Source organism: Pelobates fuscus, chromosome 5 (genome assembly GCF_036172605.1).
Source record: "Pelobates fuscus isolate aPelFus1 chromosome 5, aPelFus1.pri, whole genome shotgun sequence".
In the NCBI taxonomy this organism is placed as follows: Eukaryota; Metazoa; Chordata; class Amphibia; order Anura; family Pelobatidae; genus Pelobates; species Pelobates fuscus.
Genome location: NC_086321.1, coordinates 256419358 through 256438356, shown reverse-complemented (window position 1 = coordinate 256438356; position 18999 = coordinate 256419358). Strand labels below are relative to the sequence as shown.

At 37.9% G+C, this 18999-nt stretch overlaps 1 protein-coding gene across 1 annotated transcript in view; it reads left to right on the top strand.

Annotated features, from left to right (window-relative positions):
• Positions 1-13968, top strand: part of CNTLN (centlein) — a 302717-nt gene extending 288749 nt beyond the window's left edge. The window contains exons 26-27 of the mRNA XM_063455244.1: positions 1602-1679; positions 13487-13968. Coding sequence (XP_063311314.1) covers positions 1602-1679; positions 13487-13588 — 180 coding nt within the window. The 3' untranslated portion in view covers positions 13589-13968. The remainder of the gene's footprint in view (positions 1-1601; positions 1680-13486) is intronic.
• The last annotated feature ends 5031 nt before the right edge of the window (positions 13969-18999 follow it).

Below are 18999 nucleotides of genomic sequence, written 5' to 3'. Positions count from 1 at the left end.
AAGGCATCATAGCCTAAGGCACAGCTGCATAATGACCCACAGTTTAAAGACATCACAGTTTAAAGACATCACAGTTTAAAGACATCACAGCTTAAATGCATCACTGCTTAAATGCATCACAGCTTAAATGCATCACAGTTTAAATGCATGACAGCTTAAATGCATCACAGTTTAAATGCATGACAGCTTAAATGCATCACAGCATAAAAGCATTACAGCATAAGGCACAACTGAATAATGCCCCACAGTCTAACCCCTTAAGGACACACCTTCTGGAATAAAAGGGAATCATGACGGAATATTTCCATCATGTGTCCTTAAGGGGTTAAAGGAATCACAGTGTAAAAACACAACAGTATAAAAACACCACAGTATAAAGGCACCATAATATAAAGGCACCCTAAAATATCAAAAACAAATAAAGTAATGAAGAGAAAAAACATACATGTCCATAGGTAAAGGGAGCAAAATGCTCACATCCTAAGGGCTGTAGGACAGGAAAAAGGCTGAGGACCTTAGTAATGGAGCCTCCTCTTAAAGCCTTTGGTGTTTTTCCTACCCTATCGGCTGTAAGAGGCGGAGCTAATCCATGATGATGTATATGCTACCATGATAAGCCAGGAAAAAGCTTTTATTTCCAGCTCTGTAAATGAAACTTTAATCACATACAGGAGGCCCTTGCAGGGGTCTAGCAACTAATAGCAGAGTAGGAGATAAGAAATTCTAAATTAAACATAATTTACAATAAATTAAATGTAAATGTTAGATAACTCTTTACAGGAAGTGTTTGGGAAGGCTGTGTAAGTCACATGCAGAGAGGTGTGACTAGGGCTGCATAAACAAATTGATTTAACTTCTAAATGGCAGAGAATTGACAGGTTAGACTGCAGGGGCATTATCAATATCCCAAAGCTGCTTCATTAAGGTAAAGCCATTTTGGTGAATATAGTGTCTATTTAACTGTGAGAGGCCAGCTTGTAACTACCATGGCCACTTGGCAGTCAGATTTTCACCTTCTAGCTATTGCACCAGATAATAGGTATGGAGACTGCAAGCCTGGCAATGTTTTTAATGTCCAGATCGCCAATAATACATTTTAGTCAATTGCAGTTATACATTTAAATACATTTTGACAATACATTTGTGCTTGTAAACTGGCTTTGTTAAAGAAGGGTCTGAGTCCTGATTTTGAAAACGTATTCCTTCACACGTTTCAACACACATTTGGCCAACAATACTTTATATAGAGTCTATTGAGTGTCTTAACAGCCCTGAAGTGGAGAAGAATACTTTTTCTGCTGTTTGTGTAGTTAATGTAATGGAAGAATAGATAGCTCAGCAGTTGAGGAAACCTCTTTCACGACCTTTAGTAGCCTGGGTAATCCTGGACTAGTTCCATGTAGCCATTTCACACTTTTATTCAAGATACAGGAATATTGATTGTTCCTTGTTATTAGCAAAATAAGTATGTGTAATGTAGCTGTGGAGCACTCTGATGACTTCTGATGCCAGGTGTTCTAAACGCAATGCAGTTTTATTCTGTGTTGATTATGCTTTCAAAATCCTGTCATAAATTATTGTGTCTCTTTTCCTCCCATTAGGAGCTTGCAAACATGAAGCGGTCAGAAGAGTCTGATAAAGAATGGATGAACGACATAATGAAGCTTCTTGAAGGACAGGTATGTGGAATATTCCTTAGTAAAATTGTTATGTGCATAGTGCCTTTTAAAGATGAGTAAAATGTAGAATGCAATCAAACATTTGTCACAGTTTTGGAAGTCTTAAGCATGCAAGCTAAAATACAATTTATGAATATATAGACACAAACATACTCATAAACAGAAGGGTAACCATATTCCTTTTCATTAAGATTTTTTTTTATATCCTGGGGTAGGCCAGTAATATAAATAGTTACTTATGATCGGGCCACTCACTTGGTGTATAAATAATTGGTGTGATTTTACTTACATAAAACAAAATGATTAGTTTTGTTTACACATAAGTTGTTTTTTATTTCTCAAAATCTTTCCCAATTTCAAAACCTTAAAGGAGCACTATAGGGTCAGGAACACAAATATGCATTCCTGTACCTATAGGGTTAAAACCACAATCTAGCCACCCTGGTCCCCTCATGCCTCCCTAAATATAGTAAAATCGTACTTGTATTCAGGTCTGCAGCTGCTCATTTTGTCCCTGTTTCCTTTAGATCTGCCCACTGCCTGCTGACATCATCAGAAGTTGTGGCCTGATCCAATCACAATGCTTCCTCATAGGATTGGCTGAGATTGACAAAGAGGCAGATCAGGGGTAGAGCAAGCACAATCCAAACACAGCCCTGGCCAATCAGAATCTCCTCATTGAGATTGAATCAATGAATCAATGAATCAATGAATCAATGAATCAATGAATTGAATCAATGAATCTCTATGAGGAAAGTTCAGTGTCTGCATGCAGAGGGAGGAGATACTGAATGTTTGGATGCATTTTAGGCAGCCATGACCTAGGAAGGATCTCTAACAGACATTTTAGGAGTGGCCAGTGAAGTTATTACTAGGCTGAAATGTAAACACTGCATTTTCTCTGAAAAGACCGTGTTTAAAAACAAAAAGCCTAAAGGTAATGATTCTACTAACCAGAAATAATTCAATAAGCTGTAGTTGTTCTGGTGACTATAGTGTCCCTTTAATACATTATTTGGTTAAGTATAGTTAATGGGATTTATGTGCTAATCTTGTAATGGATCTCATACATTTTATTTTATTTTCAGCTATATTCTCGGTCTGTGTATGTATGTATGTATGTATGTCCAATTAAATGTTTCTGAACACTTGTTAGAAACTAGTAGGCAATATACTGCATTATATACCTTTCTTAAAGTACTATTCCATACAAAACAAAACACAATGAACATATGTGAGCCAATGTCCTCTCACTTGGGTGTTCTCCCACGTGGCCAAAATGTAGCTCACCCTACTTTCATGCCCCTTGTCTTATTTTCCTTTTTTTTTTTGTCCTAGTTTTTTTAGGCTGAGCATCATGGACATTGTAGTCCTCAAGCATCTAAGGAAATGTAATCCATAAAAAATGGCTAACTTTTAAACTATAAGTGTTAATGCATTAGATTGCCTATAATACTTGGCCAGATTAAAGTATAGTCCAGAAGCGCCGTGTCCACAAATAGCCAAGAATATGGTATCTGTACTCACTGACTAACTTTGTTACTGTATATGTTTGACGACTACATTTTCTATGATGCTCAGCTAGCCTGAAACATGAAGTCCACAAATATGTTTCATCGATATTCACCCCATACTCTATTACATGCAACACTCCTGCTGTACTAGGATCATTTGCATTGAATTAACATAAATGTCAAATGACGCCTATTCAGCAGACAATAGACAAAAAAATGACAATATCTGGTATTTCCCTTCAAAACCCTATTTATATTAATATAGTTATATAGGTTGCATTTATTAGACCATAATACATATATGGCACAATAACAAATTATATTGCAAAATAAATAATTAAGATCAATGAATAAATAAAAGCACAATAATAGTAACTAGAGGAGATCTAGCCACTGCAAACCACAACTCCTTCCATTTTTAGCAGAGCATAAAATGTTCCTCTAGTAGACTTCAAATGGAGTGACTTTATCATTTTCAGCCAACACTAAAAATATCTAAACCCCTTTTTACTACCTATTTGAGATTGGAAATTACACTGTTCATTAAAATTCCATAAGGGTTTTAATTGTTTTCTAACCCTTTACCTTCAGAGCCAATTCTAAGTATGTCCCTCCCCAGCCATCTGCACACAATTCAAATAAGTTATATCTAGTAACATCGCCTTCCCAAGTCAGAGCAAGCTGCAATCAGAGTAAGTCATGATATTACATATTCTGAAGATATGTACTACAATAGCAACAAATGAGATTGTGGGTTCCAACTGTACTACTTCGATCACCTATATCACCCAGTGGTAACAAGGCACATCCATGACCTTCACTGCAGTAGTGGAGTGCCTCAACATAATAACAATAAATTACTAAATTTGCACAGGCACCCACAGCCACCTTACAAGCCACAGCACCTGGGTGGAAATGTGCACCACATCATGATACCCCTGCTCACATCACATTTCCTTATTGACCTACCCCCTTTCTGTTTTAATTTAATGTTTCCTAGTGTTGGTAGGTATGTTACTTTATACATTTTTCTTTTATCAACAATAAGACTTCTACTCCTTTATTAAATCAGGGTTTAACAAATCCCAGGCAACTGGGATTTGTCAGCCCGTTCCCCCTCCTTCTGTCTCTTTATTACTGTGTTGCTCTTTGTGTGCTGATGTACTGGATGGTATTGAAGGGAGCTGCAATCACTTCCTCCCGTCGCTGAGCCCGTGCTGGGGAATGGCAAGCTGCCATGACACTAGGTAAAAACGACTTTGCTCGCCACTTGCTCCCATTCCACAAAGCTGTCCACCAGCCTTTCCCCTGGGCGGCCTCAGCACCGGGACATAGTAATTACAGTTCCCTTCACTTCCTCTCAGCACACACAGAGCTGCACAGGGATAGAGCTACATGAAGGGGAGGCTGGACCAGAGACAACCCACTCCCATTAGCCGCAGCAAGCTCCACTGGACCCCAGGGAAGTCACACTCCTGTGCCCAAGAGGTAGGAAACAGGAGGGTGGCTAAAAATGTTTTGTTTTTAATTTCTGTGTGTGTGTATCTGTGACAGTGTGTGTATTTCCTTCTGCGTATTTGTCTGTGTATCTATAAATCTTTGTGTGTGTGTGTGTATCTGAGTGTATAAAATAATAAAATAAAAACAACTACTCTGTGAGTGTGTGACAGAATGTGTGTACGTCAGTGTGTGTGTGTGTGTGTGTGTATATGTCTGTCAGTGAGTGTGTGTGTCTGTCAGTGAATGTCAATGTTTAGATCACCAGCCACCCTCCGATCTCTAGGGAATGATGCTTTACTCACCTTTTTTTCAATGTCCTGCTTCTCTCGCCGTTGCTGGCCTGCCTCCATAGCTGAGATTATCAATCTTGATGATCTCAGCCAATCCAATGCATTGGGAAGCTATTGAGTATACAGAGTGCAGAATCCTACACCAATCAATGCATCTATATGGGAAGACACTGAATGTAGGTGCTGAGAGAGGAGACACTTTAGTGGCCTAAAATGTAGTGTTTACATTGAAAGCCTGCAGAGACAGACTATAGACACCAGGCCTACTATATTAAGCTGTAGGGGTTCTGGTGATTATAGCATCACTTTAAGAATTGTATGTTTGTCATTGAAACAAAACTGGCACCTAACTTTGTTAGCTGGCTCCTAGATTCAAATCAAATTTGTCAAACCATGTATTAAGTATCTTTTGCCTCCAAATTAAAATGATATATTGTCATAATAGCAGTAAATTTGCCTACATAAACACAGTTATTTCTGTGGTGTTTGGACCCTATTTAACACTTCACACAAGAATATCACCGTGTTTTACCTTAATAAATCTCCCCATTTTATATACACTGATATAATTTAGGATAATTTAAAGTGTATCTGCCATGGGTACAACAATGTACGCACAAGTGAAAGAGCATACAATTTAAACTGTATATTCAGGTATAGATAAAGAAAAGTCAAAATGATTAAAATACCCCTCACCTTTCAGTTCTTAATACACAGGTCTATCTCCTGCCTAATCTAAGTCCTGATAGATGGGATGAGCAGGAGAACCCTCCTCCAGACATACACTGAAGTTACTGTAATCAGTCCTCTGTTGAGCATTTTTTTGCAGTTTGCAAGCAATACATAGGAAAAGAGGAAAAATTGTACTTTGTTCAGACACTGAAGTGCTTCCAAGGAGCCATGTCCATGTGCATGCATGATTTCTTGTTTAGCCATTTCTAATGTTATATCTAGGTAGGTTAGAGGTCAAATAAGCATTGCTCACCACAAGGTTCTTAAGACTTTGCAGACAGGAGTAACTTCAGTATTTATATAAAAAAAAAAGTAATTGCATATTTACTGTTGATTTGAGATTAACAAAAATGTAATCTGTCAATTACAAATTTATGAATCTCTCCCTCTAGAATGAAAGCAGTGCCGTCAACTGGGGATTAACCGATATTAATTTTTAAGCGCCAATACTGATTATTGGTGTGATAAACCACGGCAAAAAAAAACTAAAAATCACACGGGTGTAATCAATCTTAACAGTGACCCAATAATGAGTGTTAAACAGATGTATATACGTACTCTCTTTGGAGTAAAGTATTTTTGTATTTCGGTACCAGGAAAACCTCAAAATGAAACAGAAATATAACAAAAAATTGTGTAATATGTCTTAATGTTTTTTACAGAGAGTTAGGTATATAGGTATCTCACACTTTTATGAGCATCTGAGAGCTCTGCTGTTTAGCACATGGACGGTACAATTGCCGTCTTTGCATATATGTAGATCCACAATCTTATGTTTCCAGTATGACTCCAGCATATATAATAAAGCAGAGAGGGTCTAATAATGCAATATGTTCAAATGTATATGGTGCACAGAAACAAAGTATCCTACTTACACTTTGCAGAGCAATAAACTTGCTCTGGTGGTATAAAGCCTTGGTGGTATTATCCCCATCCAAGGATGGGCAGGAACCAGGATAGTTGTTCAACAGCAAAACAACATATTGGATGTGATATTATAAACAATTTATTTTATTTCTATATATAGTAATTCAAAGTAATATTGCAAATATATATAAAATACATAAATAAAATATAAAGAACTTCTCTAAGATCACACTTTACAGGTTTCTCCCAGTAGGGCTTCCTCAGAAGTGTGAGCTAGGAGAAACGCGTAAAGTGTGACCTTAGAGAAGTTCTTTATATCTATATATTTTATTTAATTTAAAATTAATTTAGCATGCATAACATGGAGGATTATATTGGTTTTCAAAATAATATCTTTCCAGTCAAAACATTTTACATTATGGTAAAAGTCCAATATCTGTAGATACTTGCAGTAGTGATAAAACGTAATGCATTCCATTGAAACGGATTACTGCAGCTAGACTTTGCATTCTGGCAGTAAAAGTGTTGCTAATTCAGAAACCACTGGAATGCAGCGAGTTAAAGCGTTCTGTTTCAGGCAGCAATTCAGTATTTTTTTTGCACATTAGTGGCTCAGCATCTGTATACTAAAGGGTTAACAAAGAACTCGTTTTTGTTTTTCTTTTTATAAAGAACCTGGGGGAAACCCTTCCAGAATCTTAGCAAATTGACTAATTTAATTATGGGCCTGGCATCCATGCTGTCTCGTGAAGAAACAAGGATCTATTCCTTGCTGCCTCTCCGGAACACATTCTTCTTTAAAGTCAGTGGTTGATGGGGGACACCTGAAGAGTTCACGGGTTTCAGTGACCTTTTACTATGGACCCGCTTCCAGTCAATTCATGTTTTCCTCACAGTCAGACAGCTGTTTATTACTGTGTCTTCCCGCACTCTCTGCAATATTTTCTACCGAGACCTCGAGCAGCTTGTTAGTGGGAACTAAATATTGATTTGGCATCCTGTCGATGCAGAAAGAATGAAAAAATTTCCACCAGAGGCCCCTCAAACATTTTCCTATCGACATTTTCTGGGCAGAGTGGAAAGCTGCATAGAGGATGACAAGGCTGAGACTAGCTGAACTCCCGAAGGGGCCTGTTGAGACTGCTGCTGTGACCTGTATGATACTTTCTTCTTGCCTTTCAAGTCTCTCTTTTCCTGCACACATCTAGTCAGCTGGGAGGATCCCCTCTTGCAAGTGATCAAGGGCAGTTTATTGGCAGGTGAGAGCCTTGCTTCTCAAGCCATAGATTTGCTTTTGTTTTGACATCATTTACAAGAATTCGTGAAACTTTTCTTCTGTTTCATGTAAGTTTTCTCTGTCTGTGAAATAATCCCACCTAGTGAGAGGCCTATTGAAATATTTGATACGTATCCATGATGCGCGCAGCTATAGACAGAACAAAAAAATTTAGACAGCAGTTGTCATGCACTGACTATAAATCGTTAATGCTGAACTGTGTCTACAAGTTTATTTTATATTCTACTCTGATTTTTTACACTTTATATTTTGTTTTCAGTGGACTTGTTGTTTAGAATAGCATCACATTCATGGGTAGACATCTCCCCATAGGAAAAGTCATCTTAGGATCATTTAACCCTTTAAATATCACAGGCATACGAAAGGCATTTGCTTCCTGTTTAGTGTTTGGCATTCAAAATGTTGTAAACTCGATAAAGAATAAAACAGAAGTGAATTTATATATTTTTTTCAGATTCTTTTTCGATACATTTTTCACAATAGAATAATAAACCTTTGGTCAATAATGAATTGATACCCGAATTGTGCCTGAAATAGATGCTTTGAAAAAATTTCAATCAATTTAGTCTAAGGCACTACAGTTAGATGTTTAGCGAATAATTCCTATAATTTAAGCTGTAAAATAAATGAGTGTACTTTAAAATACACATGATCACCAGATGATATACTTTTCAACACAGCAGTCTGGCAATAAAATTAATAGACATAGCAAGTCCAAAAATATTAAACCAATTTAACCATTCTTGTTCCTTAAACAGGGATTTAAAAGTATAGCATGAACATTCACATCAGGGCATAACATGGTCACATTCATTAAATAAATTCTAAATGTTAATGATCAAACCAATATTAATTTCAAGTCAGTGAAGTAATCTTACAATCTGTTAAAGATGCTCTTATTTTATCATTTGTTCATTGCAAATGAGCATCCGTACATTTATAATGATTTTAACTTTAAACTACTAGATGAGGCATTACTCTCTTTCCAATGCTGAACATCTGATCCCTGCAGTTGACTGAAACACAGAATTATGCAAAGTTCTCCAGCAAGTCTAATGATAAGTGATATTGCTGCTTGTTGCACAAGCCCATTTTATACTGCTATGTCAAGTATACTGTCTTTCTGTGCCACTGAGCGAGGTCTATGGAACATAATTGTCCAGCAGTATTGATTTAATTGCCTGGGTTTATTTGCGGACTCCTAATTATTGACTGGAGGTAAATTTAATAGAGCAGTCTTTATGAACACAAGGAAACCACGGCCGTTGCTGTTTAACATAATGAACTGCATCATATCCCTTTAGATCATTTTCAAGCTAATTTTATTCCTCAGTGACAGAATAATAATGTTTAAAAGAGCCTTTATTTTATTTATTTATTTTACAGCCCAGCTCTAGAATTTAGGGTGAAATAAAAGTAGGGAGGGAGAGGTTAGAACTGACAAATCACTAATTGCGCTTTACTGTTTAACTGCAGGGAGTCTGCAACCTTCAGTGAACCATTAGTTCATTTATTGTGAACTTCTATTCAGATTTATTTGGGGAGATTGTGTAGTGCTTGAAAAAAACGAGCTCTTTAATTGAAAAGGTTTATATCTCCTTTAATTAGATTTTTTTTTTTATGTTTTATGTATCAAGCTCACAGTTCATATGTCTAACTATTAATATTAAATACCTACACTTCAGTGTAGATTGACGCACTGGCCAGCAGACTACTTCGATCAGAGTGTATCTTGCTTTTCACTGGATAGGTTAACCATTGCAGCTGATAATGTGGATGTCACCAGTGTTACATGACCCTCTGTCAGATTGCTGCAAAACACTACTGATTCATTCATTAATTAATCATTTGAAAAAAAAGTAAAGACTTGGGGTTAAATAACTATTTTTCTTTTCCATTGATGTATTATTGCATTACCAGTGATTGGAATTGATATTTGTGATATTACACGTGTTTATATGACCCTCCGTAATTTCACCTACCCTAGGATATCTCAAATATATAGCCGTTTACAAAACATACATGCTAAGGAGGTTAACATTTCATGTAGACCATGGTTTAGCAAACATGAAAATGTTTGCTTGTGAAATAGAACGTATTCTTAAGTATTATTTTTGTTTACCTACCTAATCAGGAGTATCCAGTAATATAGGAATCAGATGCAAAAGTTCGGTTTAAATATGTCCCATTCATCTGTTGTGGCCTGACATGTTGTAATTCCCTTGTCAGCCTGCAATACACTGTTTAGTGAATAAATCTCTTCCATTATAAAATTGACACATTTTTTCATTATTATTATTAGTTTCAGAAAGAGAAAACTAATTGCACTTTTATTTATTGGTGTCTTACTACCTTAGGCTATGGATGGATGCTTTGTGTTTGTGTTTTAATGGTAATGGATGTTCTAAAAGAACCAGTAAGAGCGCCTGTCACCAAATATACATGTGAATATTTAAACAGAAGTGAACATGTATTATGATTGATTATGTCAACAAATATATCTCTAATAATTTTTAATAAATGTATTCTTAATGACTAAGCTACATTAATGTAGTAAAATATTTGGTATGCAGTCAATGGATCATGGAGATCTATACAATTATATTTTGAATGGCATTTCATAGTTGGAGAAGTATAGTGGCCTCTTCTACAACACGTTACGTCAATAATTTGACTCGCTACAGAGGCAAAATGTGGATGGCCAGGACTCCTTTTAACAGTTTGCCTGTACCTGCTGATAGTTTTGTCTAATTTAAATAAATGACATTGGTTTATAAAGCTATGAATGTCTTCATTGCAGTATGGGAAAGGTCAGTAACACAGTGACCTGGATTTAGTGCTATTTAGTTAACAGGAGATCTGTTGTTCATGCTATCCACAAATAGATCTTAGCACCTTAAACAAAACACCCATTTTAGCTATTCGATTTTGGGAAGAAGAATCTCAGTCATTTAATATGCTGCACTGCTCTCTACTGGGAGAAAAACCTTTGTTAAAAGCTGTGTAAAATGACTGGCTGTCCAGTGCTTAAACGGCTCTACGCTTTTCAACGCTAAGCGCACATTTAATAAAAACAAATTTAAAATAAAATGTTGTCCCATTTTGAGCAGGGGTCCCTAGGACCCCCAGTAACCGTTGGAGGCCCAGAAAAGTAGCTCTTCCCCTTAATAAATTGTGTAGTTGTTTTCATGACCAACTACTACTAACTGTGGTGACAGGTTAATAAACTGCAGACCTACAGGCAGGCAGTCCTTTCTTCAACTGGATCCAACCAATCAAACTTTAAGATTAGAAAGTGGTGCATCATTCTTCTAGCATGGCAATTTTTAATTTATATAGCAGTACAACAATATATTAAACAAACTGTATTGATCACTTTATACGTTATTAACCTGAATTAAACATGTATATGCTTATAAATTATATACTTTTTCCACTGTAATATCATACATATGTATTTTATTTATTTATATATATATATATATATATATATATATATATAAAGATAGTTACTTTAACCAAAAAATCTTAATCTAAATGCATAGTTCACATAGGATAATAGTTGCACTGCATTTTCTTGTTATGTTAATTGCATAAAGAGAAGATTCCAGACATATTTACTAAAACATTTATTTTGTTTTGCATTAGGATTTTCCAAACCTGCCAGTACAAACAGTAAATTACCTATGTCTGAATGTCTCAATGTATTGTAATAGAAGTAAAACTAGGTTCTATCACCATCTTCTGGCTATTGTTTGAATTTCAGCTTAATTTTGAAAATTTTCCAAACATTTTGTGCAATAACTTAAAGGTTAAACTATTGTTAAACTATATAAAGTGTCAATATGTTCGGAAGCCCTGTAAAGTATAATGAAAAATGTTACGTTTCTTATTGTTTAAAATAATAGATTATGTGTATCGTTCTGTTTGGCATCCATGCAAATGCCTCTTTTCTCCTGGTTTACCATTCCACTTAGTCAAAAGTATGACTTATCCATCCAGACACTATTTTTAGTTACTAACCACAAAAAAGGCAACTTTGTGAACGTCTTAACACTTTTATGACAGTCTCAGAAGGCCTGAAACATTTACATTCTTATTGTTGGTAAATAAAAGTTAATTGTAAATCTGTTGAAGTGCTGAATACCATTGTCTTTTGGATTTCTTTCTTAGTTATGTGCTTTTGCACCAATTGTATTGTATTTTGTGCCATTTTATTAGATTTGTTTTTTTTTTTTTTAATGAAAATTGTAACACTTTATTATAGCATTCATATGCCCCAGTTCTTTCAGATTATTTCTAATTTTATAGGCCCCAGTTCTTTCAGATAATTTCTAATTTTATCTCAAGTTGTATGTACAAGGATAGGTCCATTGTAAATAAGATGCTAATCACTCAGTTTGGAACATGGGGATCAAATTGGCAATCTTTTCTTCCAAAATGCCAAGAAAATGTGTGCTTTTATCTTTAAAGAAACAGAAAAAAGTCAGTTTTATTTCAGAAGCTGTCATTAAGGGGTTACATTTGTCATCAATGCATTTATGCTGTTTCTATGCAGAAAGTATGCCTTGATATAATATGTTTGGGCAGAACCCTTCAGTTTAATTTTCCTAAAATGAAGTGCCTGTGTGGAAACCTAATAGTGATCTGACATAAATGGGGCCAAGCAAGAGGTAGAGGTATAAACTGCTCTTTTCTCTCATATTGCACATGCTGTTGTGATCTTTTGCTTTTAACTTCACTACCGTGTTATTGTCAAGCAAAAAGACAATACACCTAGCCCATCGTGATGCACCATAAAAGAAAGTGGTTTGTTATACTTCTGCATATGGCCTAATGAGGCAGAGTGCCAGGATGTGATGCCATATCCAAGTGCTCTGTATCAGGTCTTACAGAGGAGTGCACGGCCGCAGTGTTATTGATTTATGTGCTAATAAATCCACAGAGCTCGTACTGCTTTCAGCAGTCAATTGGAAAAAAAGGGGAAAGGCAAAAGTGAATACTAAAAGCAAGTGACAAGGAAACAAGTTGACTAATTGTAAAAATGGTATGGGGGTAGATGTTGGAGAAATGGGCTGGAGAAATTAGTGGGTAAATGGGGCTATTTCGTTATTCCATTCTGTTCTCACCAAGTTTCCTTTAAGATACTGTTTCAAGACACTGATTTTAAGATGCCAGTATTGTTTTGTGTTTTTTTTGTTTGTTTTTTCTTTAAAGCATTTATTGATATTTTTTCCTGGCACTCTTTCATCTTTGTGACTGCCTTGGAGTTGACTGTAACCTCATATTGATCTGATGATTGAAGATAAATGTCAGTGCTGTTCGTATTGCAAATTGTGTCATTAAGTTGAGCACTAAGCCATAACTTCTTCAATAGGGTGTGTATCTTAATTCATTTTACATTTACCGTGCAGTCATTTTTAAGATAAAGCATAATATTAGTTGCGATAACCAGGGATGATCTGTGTACAAGTGATGAGAAGAAATCATGTTGACAAGCTGTTAGAACTAACAGGGATTTAATACCATCATGTACTGTTATTAAATGTTTCTTAGCTGGAGCACAAACCAAGTTCGATAGTCACTTTTTCCTGTTTTTTTCCCCAGCTTCCTTTTGGTTCTTGTTTAATGGACACCATCGTCAGCAAACTCAATGAGAAAATAAAACTTGTGGAAGAATATACTATGCTGAAGAAAGACACCAGGTGAAAAGTGTGTGAATACCAGCTACAAACTCTTTGTTATACAATATTGTAAATGATTGCACTATATTACACAATATTGCACAAGGAACAGAACTTGCAAAGGTTTTTCTACAACCAGATCAGCACTCAATTTTTTTCTATTTGCTCCTTTTTGTAGTATTTATTTCTGCTTCCCTGGACCAAGTTTTAGAATTTTGATAGAGAGTCTATGAAACACTATGTAAAGGTACAGATCTGGAATAATGCTGCTTTGAAAACGAACATTCATTGTTTTTTTTTTGTTGTTTGCGCATTGACAGATACATAATTTATCTACTTTATTTCACTTTAGACTTGTATTTTCCCAAAAAGTCAAACACACTTCAAATAGATAGTTAAAAAAAAAAAAAAAAAAAAGGTTCTGAAATTCAGAAATATAGAATGATGAAGTGGATGTAAACTGTCAGCCAAGTTAAAACATGTTTAATAATCCTAAATAAATTCAATTTCTAATTTATGTATGTTATGTCTATGTATGTAATTTGTCTTATATATTAATATGACGTTTCTTGTATATTCCCTATTTTTTTTAATAAATAAAACAACTTTTTCCAGATAAAGTATTGTGATTGTTATTTTAGTTATTTATGATCTTCTCCACAATATTCTTTTAACCCCTTAAGGACACATGACATGTGGGACATGTCATGATTCCCTTTTATTCCAGAAGTTTGGTCCTTAAGGGGTTAAACTGTCGACATGAATATTTTTTTTTATTTTTTTTAAATTATTTATTTTGGTTGTGCAGATGTTTACAAGATATGAACAGACGCCACAATAGCGTGTTGCAAGCATTACAGATATTAGACAGTGGCATAGAAATTTGCACATTTTTTTTTAAGGTTAAGTAAACTAGCAGGGTCACATGCTTATCCAACATATGCAAAGTGTGTGTAAAGTGTCCTCATCGCTTAATAATGGTAATTTTGCTTAATGAGGTTAAGTAACAGGCTTATAAGCTATGCAAATGCCCATGAGACAAAGAGGTCACTTCAGCAACACTCCTAAAGTACCTGGGCTCTACCCCGGGCTAGGTCTACTCTCGTGGCAGGAATGACAGCGTAACGTTATAGTAATAGGCTTAAACTTGCAGCGGTATGTGAACACTGGTTAGCTTATGGCTGATGGAGGTGCTGTACTAAGTGAAAATATGTGACATAGCATTACTCGTCTCTGGTGACCAATATCATGATGCCACTGGTTGCCATTATAGAACGCGCAAAAGATATCGCTGGTTGTCAAGACATTTGCAATATATCACTAGTTGTCAACCTAGTACATATAAAGGGTGTCACTAGATGCTATTATAAACATATGAAATACTTAGTGGGTTGCCAATATAAAACACGGAGAGATGTCCTGAGAAAGAGGGGCACCAAAGCAAGTGAGGATAAGTGAGGATAGTAGGCTTTACATTGGTGGGAGTAGGGTGGCCTCGGTTAGGGAATCCAGTCCCAGCCCGTCCCCTTACATGGGGCTGCGTGTGTGGTCTGGGTGAGTCTGCCTATCCAATGACCCTACGTGAGGCTGAGTCCAGCAGGTCCGTCGATGGTGCCGATGGGAACTGCTTCCAGGCTTCCCGAGGATGCAGCATACGGGAGGCACGTGCGGGCGATTGTGTGCAGGTATAAAGCGTCTGTGGTACTGTCCCTGTAGTGGGTAAGTGGCTCTGCTGCGGCATTTTAGTGGTATCTGCGGTTCAGGCTCAACAGTCCACCATCTTCTCCTTCTGTCTGGCTGGGCTTTTCTCCTGCTCTCTGGCGCTGTGCCACAGGGATCCTCTTGGGTTTTTGAGCTTTTTGTAGGCTGTGTCCAGTGGCAGCATTGCGCTGTTTGGCCGTTGTTGGGTTGGACCCTTTCTTGGGAGTGTCCATAGTAAGAGTGGGGTTTGTCCCGCTTGTCGCCTTGCTCTTGCGCTTCCGACCCTGCAGCACACGGCCGGGTGAAGATCCTGCTTGTGGGGGCATCAGGAGAGCCTCTAGCTTCTTCCAGATTACCTGGAATATGCGGTCGTACCTGAGCTTTGTTTCCCTCTGGATCGTGAGCACAGCATTGGAGCACTGGCCGCCCGCCATTTTGTGGGCTCCGCCCGCCGTCTCTGGACTTTGTGCTTTTGTCGCTTGGGCCTTGCGTGGCCGGTTAGTCTCATGTGGCTAGGACCGGGATATCCCCCGCCGGTCCAGAGGGGGAGGAACGGGGGCTCCGAGTATGTGTTCCCTTCGTTCTCGGCGGCAGGAGGGCAGCTGCCTCTCCCGCGCCTGCCATGCCAGTAGGCCTCACCGGCTCGTGGGGCGTATGTCAGGTCAGTCGTCGCTTGTAAGGTATCATATTTTGTGTCCCGATTTCCCCTCACGCTTGGTGGCCCTACTCTGGCTCTCAGGTGCCGTTTCAGTAGGGTTTTCACGCTTTTTTAGGCGCTGGTCGCAGGAGCTGACAAGGATTGCTGCTGTTCAGCTCTGCAGTTCGGCCCCACCCCCGACATGAATATTATATCTTTGTGAGAGTTCACATGCAGAGTCCAATCACAGGCTTGCATACCACACCATTGTGATATTGATTAAAAAATATATATATCCCATCAAACTTCCAACATTCTAAATCAATATCAAAGGCATTTAACAGTAAGACTAGATTGTGGCTACTCATGAGGCTGGATGATAAAGCAATACTAGGTCAGTATAAATATAAATCATGTATACATCATCCCTTCTTCTCTACCACTTGTATATTCACTTTTAGCATGCTTGTGTTTGTTGACCGATTACATCACAAATCATAACGTCCTCACTGTTTCTACATGAGGTATTCACTGTATTCTATCTCACCACGACAATTCAAAAGCTATCTATTTACTACAAACCTATTATCTCATCCCTGCATTTGTATACTGTCCTATGATATGTTTTTTTTTTTGTTTTTTTTATAGACCACTCATTAACCATTACAACCAGTCATGATAATACCAGGAGTGCCCTTTTGCAGTTCCCAACAATGAGGCAAACTGTTTTGCAATGGTTTGCTTTTATCTGGGTATCTTCTAATGCTGTGTAATGACATGCTGTCTTCTGTGGCTCTGCAGAAGCCAGATGCCGATCCCACCAATCATTCATTAACCCTCCCCAGCCAATGAATGAAATAGCCTTCAGTGCAAGAATATGCAAACAACTTACTTTAGCCAGCCCAGAAATCACATTCTTGACTAGCTGATGACGCTGCTGTAGATAAAGTTACACCTTCAGCAGCAATATAATTTTTTTTTTATATATATATAATTGTCGTTTTTTTCAATTTCTTTTCATAAAACATATTGAAAATACATATAGATCAGTCACTACAAAAACATAAATAAAAAAAGGAAAAACACACAAAAACACATAAGCAAAATTCCCCATTGGAAACCAGAGTAATGCAAAAATTAACAGGTCTTTTACCATATAAAGAATTAGACCAACAATATCTATTCTATGTTCATTAATCAATGTCTAAGGTCACACAAGATTTTTCTATAAGAAGGTATTAACCTAACTGTTAGTGTGTAGAATTTCCAAGTTATATGATCATTCTGACCCAGGCAATTCATAAAGATTACATCTTATTTCCCAAATAATCCATCCAATGTTCCAACCACGGGTAGCATATTTTATCATATTTCTGTTTACTACCCATAGTCATCCAATGAAACTCCTCCATTTCTCTAGTATGTTCTACTCTCATTACCCACATATCCACTCTAGGGGTTTGTTTCTGTCTCCAGAAACCTGGTATCAAAGCATTATCTTCCCCTAATATCCCCAATAACTGTTGCTTGTTTAAATCCAAGAAAAGATTAGGCCATCCCAGAAGTATCTGTGAGGAGGAAAGGGATAAAGTAAATGAAAGGCATTTTTAAAAATAACATTTTGAACTTGCTCCCAGTGAATTTCTGAATAGTACCTGTCAGGCCCCCTGCCTCCGTGACGCTCGCGGCGGCCTTGCTTACCCCGTCACCGCAAGCTGCACCATCTGGTCCCTGTATGCGGTGTGCGGCTGTCCAAGCCGCCGTGCTCCAGACTTGACAGTGTTTCTGACGCTGCACGCTCCAGAGCAGCATCCTTATATGTGTGCCAGACCCGGTACACAGTAATGACCTCAGAGACCACAAAGGAGGGAAGAAACACCTCCCACGTGTTGTGGTTCACACTAATTGGAGGTTAGCCAATCAGACACACCCTGTGTGTATATAACCTAACCTCCCCCTTGCCTTAGTGCCCTGTTTTGGTCCCATAGCGCGTTATACTCTGATTATATGGTTACCAAACTTTGGCTTCTCTTACGTTTACTCTGTTTTCTCAGCTCCCTGACCTCGGCTTGTCTCTTCATATTCTGTCTCTCTCTTTCCCTTTTACCTAGGCTTGCTTTGACTATTCTTTTGCATAGCCTAGCCATTCTAAAGGCCGGTATTGCAATTCTGTCTGTTGTGTCCTGTCTGTGTGTTAGGTTCCCTACCAATCGTGACATTACAACAGCCCAGAATTCCAGGATGGATGATAAAGACCATCGCCTGGATCAGTTTGCCCAGGCCCTTCAGACAATCCTGCAGCACAGCTCACCTCCAACCAAGACCTGTTACCTATTGGTCCTTCCCATACTGCGCATGATCCCACCCCACCGCTATAGTGGTGATCCGACTCTTTGACGCGGATTCATAAACCAGGTCGACATACACCTGGTCATGAATCCATATTCCTTTCCCACTGACAGGTCAAAAATAGCCTTCCTTATTAACCATCTCTCTGGTAGGGCTTTGAATTGGGCTAATCCGATATGAATCTGGCTATACCATGTCATATGCCGATTTCCTGTTTTCATTTAGGAGGACCTTTGATATGCCAGGCAGGGTTGCATCCGCTGGGAATGCTTTATTAAGGATTAAACATTGGTCCAGGTCTGTGGCGGATAACACTATTGAGTTCCGTACTCTGATGGCAGAGGTGGTATGGAACAATGATGCCCTGGTAACTGCATTTCAGGAAGGTTTAGCCAGTTACTTATTGGATGAGTCCGCCTCCAGAGAGATACTGTTGGACAATCTCATCGATTACTGCATTGTGATTGACAATCGCATCGTAGAAAGGGGTCTCCAGCGAGATACCTACCACAGAGTATATGCCTCCCCTTTGCTTGTTTTGCCTCTTTCTAACCCTCCGCCAGAACCAATGCAACTGAGTTCTATCAAATTGCCTGAGGAGGAAAAGCAATGCAGAAAGAGTGAAGGTTTATGCCTATACTGCGAGAAGAAGGGGCACTTAAGGAACACCTGCCCTGACCTTCAGGGAAACGCCAGCACCTAAGACATAGCAAGGGGCTGGTCTTGGGTGTTATGATGTTATCCCCTCA